The sequence below is a fragment of the Anomaloglossus baeobatrachus genome, chromosome 12 (assembly GCF_048569485.1).
Source record: "Anomaloglossus baeobatrachus isolate aAnoBae1 chromosome 12, aAnoBae1.hap1, whole genome shotgun sequence".
Classification (NCBI taxonomy): Eukaryota; Metazoa; Chordata; class Amphibia; order Anura; family Aromobatidae; genus Anomaloglossus; species Anomaloglossus baeobatrachus.
Window position 1 is genome coordinate 144,227,584 of NC_134364.1, and position 11,676 is coordinate 144,239,259.

The 11,676-nt window shown below is 54.0% G+C and overlaps 1 protein-coding gene across 3 annotated transcripts in view; it reads right to left on the reverse strand.

Moving 5' to 3' along the window:
* Nucleotides 1-4,671, reverse strand: part of TSTD1 (thiosulfate sulfurtransferase like domain containing 1) — a 77,942-nt gene extending 73,271 nt beyond the window's left edge. For 2 of the 3 annotated variants that reach the window (XM_075330041.1, XM_075330039.1), the window contains exon 1: nucleotides 4,556-4,671. In XM_075330041.1, coding sequence (XP_075186156.1) covers nucleotides 4,556-4,625 — 70 coding nt within the window. In that variant the 5' untranslated portion in view covers nucleotides 4,626-4,671. The remainder of the gene's footprint in view (nucleotides 1-4,555) is intronic. The other variant, XM_075330040.1, reaches the window with a different exon arrangement.
* Nucleotides 4,672-11,676: the final 7,005 nt, after the last annotated feature.

Below are 11,676 nucleotides of genomic sequence, written 5' to 3' on the forward strand. Positions count from 1 at the left end.
AGGGGTATTTGGGGATTTTAATAAAATGGTAAAAGAGGGTGTTTTTTTGTCCTTTATTCCAAATAAAGTTTTTTTTTGGGTGTATGTGTTTAATTACTTTCACTGACAGGTTAATCATTGGGGGTGTCTCATAGACGCCTCCCATCATTAACCCCTTATTACCCCGATTGCCACCACACCAGGGCAATTCGGGATGAGCCGGGTAGAGTCCCGGGACTGTCACATCTAATGCATGCGGCAATTCCGGGCGGCTGCTGGCTGATATTGTTAGGCTGGGGGGCTCCCCATAACGTGCCTTTTCACCAAGTTGCTTAAGGACAACAGAGAAAAATTGTAGACCTGTGCAAGGCTGGATTGGATTATTGGACAATAGGCAGACAACTATTTGGTCTTGGCCATGGTGGAGAGGTTGGTATAATTGAGTGTGTGGACAGATGTCTTTTATACAGGTCACAAGCTCAAACATCCAATTAATATAAGTAAAGAGTGCACAGTAGGAGGAAAAATAACAGGCCTGTGAGAGCAGAATTCTTGCTGGTTGGTCGGTGATAAACTACTTATTTCATGCAATAAAATGCAAATTAATTATTTACAAATCATTCAATGGGATTTTCTGTGTATTTTTTATTCTGTCTGTCACAGCCGAAGTTTCCTACAATACAAATTACAGCTTGCTCCAGTCTTTGTATGGGGGGAAAACTTCAAAAGTGGCAGAGGATCAAATCCTTATTTTCCCCACTAAATATGAATAAATATCCTATATTAAATACAAGGGGACAATACACTAAATATTAAACAGAGAAATGCACAAAATTGTATTGCAGATCAAGGACACAATAATGTGCATTTTAAAGGGAATCTGTCTCCAGGTTTTTTTCCTCCATCTGAGAGCAGCACAATATAGAGACAGAGACCCTGATTCCAGCCATGTGTTAGTTACTGAGCTGTTTGCGGTCATTTTCATAAAATGAATGTTTCCTCTGCTGCAGATCTAGCAGTTATACAGAGATAAGGAATTTTCTAGACTACCTGCAGCATGCCAAGTAGTCCTGTAATGATAATCTACTGCTAATTAAACTGTGGTTTTATCAAAACGACACTAAGCAGACAAGTAAGTGAAACACTACTGGAATCAGCATCTCTGCCCCTACCTTATGCTGCTTGCAGGTTAGGTGGCAAAGACCTGGTGACAGATTCCCTTCAACAAAGTAGTTATTAAGAAAAACATCTGTGTTGATATTGGTACATACACTGTCCGTTAATATACTGAGACAATAAATTAGAAATGCGTGTTGCCACTGGGTATGATCGCTTGGCACAATAACAATTAACATTATGAAAAATTAATCCTGTGACCAGAGCAAGCAAATAGTGCATAATATAGAAGTACAACCTAGCACAGCAAATCATGAAAGAGAAGCGGTGGTAATATTTAAATAACCACCAGAATCAAACTATTGTGCTGGTATCTCACCCACGTTCTGCCCCAGGTGTCTCCTCACATTCTGTCCCCCCGTGTCTCCTCACATTCTGTCCCCCCGTGTCTGCTCACATTCTGTCCCCCCGTGTCTGCTCACATTCTGTCCCCCCGTGTCTGCTCACATTCTGCCCCCCCCCGTGTCTCCTCACATTCTGTCCTGGTGTCTCATCCACATTCTGCCCCCGTGTCTCTTCACATTCTGCCTCCGTGTCTCCCCATGTTCTGTCTTGGTATCTCAACCACGTTCTGCCCCTTATGTCTCCTCACATTCTGTCCTGGTATCTCACCAACTTTCTGCCCCTTGTGTCTCCTCACATTCTGTCCTGGTATCTCACACACGTTCTGCCACTTGTGTCTCCTCACATTCTGTCCTGGTATCTCACCCACTTTCTGCCCCTTGTGTCTCCTCATATTCTGTCCTGGTATCTCACCCACGTTCTGCCCCTTGTGTCTCCTCACATTCTGTCCTGGTATCTCACCCACTTTCTGCCCCTTGTGTCTCCTCACATTCTGTCCTGGTATCTCACCCACGTTCTGCCCCTTGTGTCACCTCACATTCTGTCCTGGTATCTCACCCACTTTCTGCCCCTTGTGTCTCCTCACATTCTGTCCTGGTATCTCACCCACATTCTGCCCCTTTTGTCTCCTCACATTCTGTCCTGGTATCTCACCCACTTTCTGCCCCTTGTGTCTCCTCACATTTTGTCCTGGTATCTCACCCACTTTCTGCCCCTTGTGTCTCCTCACATTCTGTCCTGGTATCTCACCCACTTGCTGCCCCTTGTGTCTCCTCACATTTTGTCCTGGTATCTCACCCACTTTCTTCCCCTTGTGTCTCCTCACATTCTGTCCTGGTATCTCACCCACTTTCTTCCCCTTGTGTCTCCTCACATTCTGTCCTGGTATCTCACCCACTTTCTGCCCCTTGTGTCTCCTCACATTCTGTCCTGGTATCTCACCCACTTTCTTCCCCTTGTGTCTCCTCACATTCTGTCCTGGTATCTCACCCACTTTCTGCCCCTTGTGTCTCCTCACATTTTGTCCTGGTATCTCACCCACTTTCTTCCCCTTGTGTCTCCTCACATTCTGTCCTGGTATCTCACCCACGTTCTGGCCCTTGTGTCTCCTCACATTCTGTCCTGGTATCTCACCCACTTGCTGCCCCTTGTGTCTCCTCACATTTTGTCCTGGTATCTCACCCACTTTCTTCCCCTTGTGTCTCCTCACATTCTGTCCTGGTATCTCACCCACTTTCTTCCCCTTGTGTCTCCTCACATTCTGTCCTGGTATCTCACCCACTTTCTGCCCCTTGTGTCTCCTCACATTCTGTCCTGGTATCTCACCCACTTTCTTCCCCTTGTGTCTCCTCACATTCTGTCCTGGTATCTCACCCACTTTCTGCCCCTTGTGTCTCCTCACATTTTGTCCTGGTATCTCACCCACTTTCTTCCCCTTGTGTCTCCTCACATTCTGTCCTGGTATCTCACCCACTTTTTGCCCCTTGTGTCTCCTCACATTCTGTCCTGGTATCTCACCCACTTTCTCCCCCTTGTGTCTCCTCACATTCTGTCCTGGTATCTCACTCACTTTCTGCCCCTTGTGTCTCCTCACATTCTGTCCTGGTATCTCACCCACTTTCTGCCCCTTGTGTCTCCTCACATTCTGTCGTGGTATCTCACCCACTTTCTTCCCCTTGTGTCTCCTCACATTCTGTCCTGGTATCTCACCCACTTTCTTCCCCTTGTGTCTCCTCACATTCTGTCCTGGTATCTCACCCACTTTCTTCCCCTTGTGTCTCCTCACATTCTGTCCTGGTATCTCACCCACTTTCTTCCCCTTGTGTCTCCTCACATTCTGTCCTGGTATCTCACCCACTTTCTGCCCCTTGTGTCTCCTCACATTCTGTCCTGGTATCTCACCCACTTTCTTCCCCTTGTGTCTCCTCACATTCTGTCCTGGTATCTCACCCACTTTCTGCCCCTTGTGTCTCCTCACATTTTGTCCTGGTATCTCACCCACTTTCTTCCCCTTTTGTCTCGTCACATTCTGTCCTGGTATCTCACCCACTTTCTTCCCCTTGTGTCTCCTCACATTCTGTCCTGGTATCTCACCCACTTTCTTCCCCTTGTGTCTCCTCACATTCTGTCCTGGTATCTCACCCACTTTCTCCCCCTTGTGTCTCCTCACATTCTGTCCTGGTATCTCACTCACTTTCTGCCCCTTGTGTCTCCTCACATTCTGTCGTGGTATCTCACCCACTTTCTTCCCCTTGTGTCTCCTCACATTCTGTCCTGGTATCTCACCCACTTTCTTCCCCTTGTGTCTCCTCACATTCTGTCCTGGTATCTCACCCACTTTCTTCCCTTTGTGTCTCCTCACATTCTGTCCTGGTATCTCACCCACTTTCTGTCCCTTGTGTCTCCTCACATTTTGTCCTGGTATCTCACCCACTTTCTTCCTCTTTTGTCTCGTCACATTCTGTCCTGGTATCTCACCCACTTTTTGACCCTTGTGTTTCCTCACATTCTGTCGTGGTATCTCACCCACTTTCTCCCCCTTGTGTCTCCTCACATTCTGTCCTGGTATCTCACTCACTTTCTGCCCCTTGTGTCTCCTCACATTCTGTCCTGGTATCTCACCCACTTTCTTCCCCTTGTGTCTCCTCACATTCTGTCCTGGTATCTCACCCACTTTCTTCCCCTTGTGTCTCCTCACATTCTGTCCTGGTATCTCACCCACTTTCTCCCCCTTGTGTCTCCTCACATTCTGTCCTGGTATCTCACCCACTTTCTCCCCCTTGTGTCTCCTCACATTCTGTCCTGGTATCTCACTCACTTTCTTCCCCTTGTGTCTCCTCACATTCTGTCCTGTGGTATCTCACCCACTTTTTGCCCCTTGTGTTTCCTCACATTCTGTCGTGGTATCTCACCCACTTTCTTCCCCTTGTGTCTCCTCACATTCTGTCGTGGTATCTCACCCACTTTCTGCCCCTTGTGTCTCCTCACATTCTGTCGTGGTATCTCGCCTACTCTCTGTTTTGGTACTGGCTTGGCCTGTTATTTCCTTACAGCTCACCTGCACTCATTGTGTTGCCCGTGTTCCTGGTGACGAGTCTAAGTTGAGGTAGACAGTTCCTGAGTAACATTGCGGAGATGTTGGCTCTTTGCTTTTATGCTATTGCCCCCCTTCTCCTCCCCTTCTTCCGAGGAGTCATGTGACCAGGCGTGGCTTCTAGCACATAAACACTCCATGCTCTCAGTATACAGGACCCAGCTGTGTATCCAGAAGTCAAAGCTGCCCTAAGGGTCCACGAGTAACTTCAGCTCTGGGGGCCACTGCTTTCACATGATACATTACTCTCATTCACAGATTTATAGAATAAGACGCTTGGCAGTTTGGCAGATTATTTGCTGCTGCCCTTGTCTGTACATAGCTAATCTAGTGTATGGTGTCAACTGCTGGTCATATAAGAGGATGGAGGGCCCACTCACGCAAAGGGAACCATCAGGGCCTGTTCACCTCTGGGCCAAAAACGAGCCTTCTCCTGCCCAACACCTCCAGGAATAATAAAAGTAAAATGACACCTAAAGCCAGAGACCGCTCACCTTATTATAGTACCTTCACTACCACATCATCTTCCCCTCATAACTGATGTCCATCCTGCTGTGTCCAGGGCCTCCATCGTCCTACATTTACCAGACGGTCCTGCTGCTGCTAGAGCTTAGTAATTATCCCTTATGAATCAGGGTCAAGGACCCGGCCCCAACATAAGAGAATCTCTGCTGGGACATGAGAAATGCTGAATCACAGTGATTGTGACACCTTGAGCTGCAGCGTGAGACATTCCCAGGCACATTCTTGTCAGTCTTCTACCAGCTTTCTGTCTGTTCACTGTAACCTGCAGCTTCACTGCTACCCTTCACCTTTACTCCCAGCCTGCATCTTCACTGCAAACCTGTACCGTCCCGATTCCCTGCCAGCCTGCACCTTCACTCACCAGCCGGTACCTGCTCCATTCTCTGCCAGCCTGCACCTTCACTCACCAGCCGGTACCTTCTCCATTCTCTGCCAGCCTGCACCTTCATTCATCAGCCGGTATGTCGCGGGCGGGGAGGAGGGTGTCAGCACACTACGCTCACCCCTTCTGCTCGGGTCCGGCGGCTGCTACTCAGTGGTGGCTCGAGCGGTGGGCCGGATCCCGGGGGTTTCTCGAGCGGCACTCCTCACCCGTGAGTGAAAGGGGGTTGTTGGGTGTGGGAATTGTTTATTGTCCGTGACGCCACCCACGGTTGTGGTGATTTCACCACCGCTGCTCTATACGGGGATCCCGGGGATGGTGCTGCGGAGCAGCCAGGTGTTGTGTTGCCCCTCCGTGGGTAGAAGTTGGTGATCCCGGGGCCCGGTGATGGTAGGTGCAGGGCCTGGTGGGCGCAGGGACGCGGGGTAACTCCGGCGGTAACAAGGCGCACCTCTACCAGACGGCAGAGCGGTAAGATCCTGTTCGTGACGCCAAGTTGTCGCGGGCGGGGAGGAGGGTGTCGGCACACTACACTCACCCCTTCTGCTCGGGTCCGGCAGCTGCTCAGTGGTGGCTCGAGCGGTGGGCCGGATCCCGGGGTTTCTCGAGCGACACTCCTCGCCCGTGAGTGAAAGGGGTTTGTGGTTGGGTGTGGGGGGATTGTTATAGTTCGTGACGCCACCCACGGTTGTGGTGATTTCACCACCGCTGCTCAATTCGGGGGTCCCGGGGATGGTGATGCGGAGCAGCCAGGTGTTGTGTGGTCCCTCCGTGGGTAGGGGTTGGTGATCCCGGGGCCCGGTGGTGGAGAAGGAGATGCGGGGCCTGGTGGGCGCAGGGACGCGGGGGCAGCGCTGTGCCTTGCGGCACTGTGGTACTCACTCAGCCTGAGACGTTGACACAGTTTTTACGGTAAACCACACGGCTGGAAAGACGGTTCCCACGGACGGCTGCACTTGCTCTCCCAGAAGGTGACGGTGATGTCCCTCTTCCTTGCACCTTTGTTTACTTGTTTGTAGCGATGGGTCCCCACCGGTAACCCGCTCCCCGGCTTCAAGCTGGACCGGAGGAGCTCTACTCTTTGCCCGCAGGCGCTGGCCCTGAGAAACTGGTGCCTTGGCGGTGGCGGTGTCTCTCCTACTCTGGTTGGGCTGTTGCCTTCAATTGGGACTTGGTTGTTGGGGGATCTACGTCCCCTTCACTGACGGATTTGGCCAATTGTGGCGACTCCTAGCCTTGCCGGGGTCCGAGAGGCCCCTGGCCTGGTGCTGACTGTCCTTCGGAACACTGCTCCAGACCGCCGGGCCACTACCCGTCCGCGGTCCTTCCAGGAACTTCCAAACGGTCCCCCTCCAGACAGTCACCGTCGTTGCTGACCTTGCTGACCTGTCCTGCACACAGCTGGACTACTTCAGGCTTTCTCTCTGTCACCACTCTTGCTTTCCTCCTTTACCACTTTACTTCACTTTCACTTCCTTAACTCATCTTAGCTGTTTACTCCTTCACTCCCCTAACTAGACTGCCTGGTTTCTCCCGCCTCCAGAGCTGTGTCCTCCTCGGTGGGCGGAGCCAACCGCCTGGCCCACCCCCTGGTGTGAACATCAGCCTCTGGAGGAAGGCAACAAGGATTTTTGGTTAGCTTTGGTGTTCCTAACTGGGATGTAGGGTGTGGTGGTGTGTGACCTGTGTCCCCTGGCTTGCCCAGGGCGACACAGGTACCTTCCCCATTCTCTGCCGGCCTGCACCTTCACTCACCAGCCGGTACCTTCCCCATTCTCTGCCAGCCTGCGCCTTCACTCACCAGCCGGTACCTTCCCCATTCTCTGCCAGCCTGCGCCTTCACTCACCAGCCGGTACCTTCCCCATTCTCTGCCAGCCTGCACCTTCATTCACCAGCCTGTACCTTCCCCATTCTCTGCCAGCCTGCGCCTTCACTCACCAGCCGGTACCTTCCCCATTCTCTGCCAGCCTGCACCTTCATTCACCAGCCGGTACCTTCCCCATTCTCTGCCAGCCTGCACCTTCTTTCACCAGCCGGTACCTTCCCCATTCTCTGCCAGCCTGCGCCTTCATTCACCAGCCGGTACCTTCCCCATTCTCTGCCAGCCTGCATCTTCACTGCAAACCTGTACCGTCCCGATTCCCTGCCAGCCTGCACCTTCACTCACCAGCTGGTACCTTCCCCATTCTCTGCCAGCCTGCGCCTTCACTCACCAGCCGGTACCTTCCCCATTCTCTGCCAGCCTGCGCCTTCACTCACCAGCCGGTACCTTCCCCATTCTCTGCCAGCCTGCACCTTCATTCACCAGCCGGTACCTTCCCCATTCTCTGCCAGTCTGCACCTTCATTCACCAGCCGGTACCTTCCCCATTCTCTGCCAGCCTGCGCCTTCATTCACCAGCCGGTACCTTCCCCATTCTCTGCCAGCCTGCATCTTCACTGCAAACCTGTACCGTCCCGATTCCGTGCCAGCCTGCACCTTCATTCACCAGCCGGTACCTTCCCCATTCCCTGCCAGCCTGCACCTTCATTCACCAGCCGGTACCTTCCCCATTCTCTGCCAGCCTGCGCCTTCATTCACCAGCCGGTACCTTCCCCATTCTCTGCCAGCCTGCATCTTCACTGCAAACCTGTACCGTCCCGATTCCCTGCCAGCCTGCACCTTCACTCACCAGCCGGTACCTTCCCCATTCTCTGCCAGCCTGCGCCTTCACTCACCAGCCGGTACCTTCCCCATTCTCTGCCAGCCTGCGCCTTCATTCACCAGCCGGTACCTTCCCCATTCTCTGCCAGCCTGCACCTTCATTCACCAGCCTGTACCTTCCCCATTCTCTGCCAGCCTGCACCTTCACTCACCAGCCTGTACCTTCCCCATTCTCTGCCAGCCTGCGCCTTCACTCACCAGCCGGTACCTTCCCCATTCTCTGCCAGCCTGCACCTTCATTCACCAGCCGGTACCTTCCCCATTCTCTGCCAGCCTGCGCCTTCATTCACCAGCCGGTACCTTCCCCATTCTCTGCCAGCCTGCATCTTCACTGCAAACCTGTACCGTCCCGATTCCCTGCCACCCTGCACCTTCATTCACCAGCCGGTACCTTCCCCATTCTCTGCCAGCCTGCACCTTCACTCACCAGCCGGTACCTTCCCCAGTCTCTGCCAGCCTGCGCCTTCACTCACCAGCCGGTACCTTCCCCATTCTCTGCCAGCCTGCGCCTTCATTCACCAGCCGGTACCTTCCCCATTCTCTGCCAGCCTGCACCTTCACTCACCAGCCTGTACCTTCCCCATTCTCTGCCAGCCTGCATCTTCATTCACCAGCCTGTACCTTCCCCATTCTCTGCCAGACTGCACCTTCACTCACCAGCCTGTACCTTCCCCATTCTCTGCCAGCCTGCACCTTCATTCACCAGCCGGTACCTTCCCCATTCTCTGCCAGGCTGCGCCTTCATTCACCAGCCGGTACCTTCCCCATTCTCTGCCAGCCTGCACCTTCACTCACCAGCCTGTACCTTCCCCATTCTCTGCCAGCCTGCATCTTCATTCACCAGCCTGTACCTTCCCCATTCTCTGCCAGCCTGCACCTTCATTCACCAGCCTGTACCTTCCCCATTCTCTGCCAGCCTGCGCCTTCATTCACCAGCCGGTACTTTCCCCATTCTCTGCCAGCCTGCACCTTCATTCACCAGCCTGTACCTTCCCCATTCTCTGCCAGCCTGCACCTTCATTCACCAGCCTGTACCTTCCCCATTCTCTGCCAGCCTGCACCTTCACTCACCAGCCTGTACCTTCCCCATTCTCTGCCAGCCTGCACCTTCATTCACCAGCCTGTACCGTCCCGATTCCCTGCCAGCCTGCACCTTCATTCACCAGCCGGTACCTTCCACATTCTCTGCCAGCCTGCACCTTCACTCACCAGCCGGTACCTTCCCCATTCTGTGCCAGCCTGCACCTTCATTCACCAGCCTGTACCTTCCCCATTCTCTGCCAGCCTGCACCTTCATTCACCAGCCTGTACCTTCCCCATTCTCTGCCAGCCTGCACCTTCATTCACCAGCCTGTACCGTCCCGATTCCCTGCCAGCCTGCACCTTCATTCACCAGCCTGTACCTTCCCCATTCTCTGCCAGCCTGCACCTTCATTCACCAGCCTGTACCGTCCCGATTCCCTGCCAGCCTGCACCTTCACTCACCAGCCGGTAACTTCCCCATTCTGTGCCAGCCTGCACCTTCATTCACCAGCCTGTACCTTCCCCATTCTCTGCCAGCCTGCACCTTCATTCACCAGCCTGTACCTTCCCCATTCTCTGCCAGCCTGCACCTTCATTCACCAGCCTGTACCGTCCCGATTCCCTGCCAGCCTGCACCTTCACTCACCAGCCGGTACCTTCCCCATTCTCTGCCAGCCTGCACCTTCATTCACCAGCCTGTACCTTCCCCATTCTCTGCCAGCCTGCACCTTCATTCACCAGCCTGTACCTTCCCCATTCTCTGCCAGCCTGCACCTTCATTCACCAGCCTGTACCTTCCCCATTCTCTGCCAGCCTGCACCTTCATTCACCAGCCTGTACCTTCCCCATTCTCTGCCAGCCTGCGCCTTCATTCACCAGCCGGTACCTTCCCCATTTTCTGCCAGCCTGCATCTTCACTGCAAACCTGTACCGTCCCGATTCCCTGCCAGCCTGCACCTTCATTCACCAGCCGGTACCTTCCCCATTCCCTGCCAGCCTGCACCTTCATTCACCAGCCGGTACCTTCCCCATTCTCTGCCAGCCTGCACCTTCATTCACCAGCCGGTACCTTCCCCATTCTCTGCCAGTCTGCACCTTCATTCACCAGCCGGTACCTTCCCCATTCTCTGCCAGCCTGCGCCTTCATTCACCAGCCGGTACCTTCCCCATTCTCTGCCAGCCTGCGCCTTCATTCACCAGCCGGTACCTTCCCCATTCTCTGCCAGCCTTCACCTTCATTCACCAGCCTGTACCTTCCCCATTCTCTGCCAGCCTGCACCTTCATTCACCAGCCTGTACCGTCCCGATTCCCTGCCAGCCTGCACCTTCATTCACCAGCCGGTACCTTCCACATTCTCTGCCAGCCTGCACCTTCATTCACCAGCCTGTACCGTCCCGATTCCCTGCCAGCCTGCACCTTCATTCACCAGCCGGTACCTTCCCCATTCTCTGCCAGCCTGCACCTTCATTCACCAGCCTGTACCGTCCCGATTCCCTGCCAGCCTGCACCTTCATTCACCAGCCGGTACCTTCCCCATTCTCTGCCAGCCTGCACCTTCATTCACCAGCCTGTACCGTCCCGATTCCCTGCCAGCCTGCACCTTCATTCACCAGCCGGTACCTTCCACATTCTCTGCCAGCCTGCACCTTCATTCACCAGCCTGTACCTTCCCCATTCTCTGCCAGCCTGCACCTTCATTCACCAGCCTGTACCTTCCCCATTCTCTGCCAGCCTGCACCTTCACTCACCAGCCGGTACCTTCCCCATTCTCTGCCAGCCTGCACCTTCATTCACCAGCCTGTACCGTCCCGATTCCCTGCCAGCCTGCACCTTCATTCACCAGCCGGTACCTTCCCCATTCTCTGCCAGCCTGCGCCTTCATTCACCAGCCGGTACCTTCCCCATTCTCTGCCAGCCTGCATCTTCACTGCAAACCTGTACCGTCCCGATTCCCTGCCAGCCTGCACCTTCATTCACCAGCCGGTACCTTCCCCATTCCCTGCCAGCCTGCACCTTCATTCACCAGCCGGTACCTTCCCCATTCTCTGCCAGCCTGCATCTTCACTGCAAACCTGTACCGTCCCGATTCCCTGCCAGCCTGCACCTTCACTCACCAGCCGGTACCTTCCCCATTCTCTGCCAGCCTGCGCCTTCACTCACCAGCCGGTACCTTCCCCATTCTCTGCCAGCCTGCACCTTCATTCACCAGCCTGTACCTTCCCCATTCTCTGCCAGCCTGCACCTTCATTCACCAGCCTGTACCTTCCCCATTCTCTGCCAGCCTGCACCTTCATTCACCAGCCTGTACCTTCCCCATTCTCTGCCAGCCTGCACCTTCATTCACCAGCCTGTACCGTCCCGATTCCCTGCCAGCCTGCACCTTCATTCACCAGCCTGTACCTTCCCCATTCTCTGCCAGCCTGCACCTTCATTCACCAGCCTGTACCGTC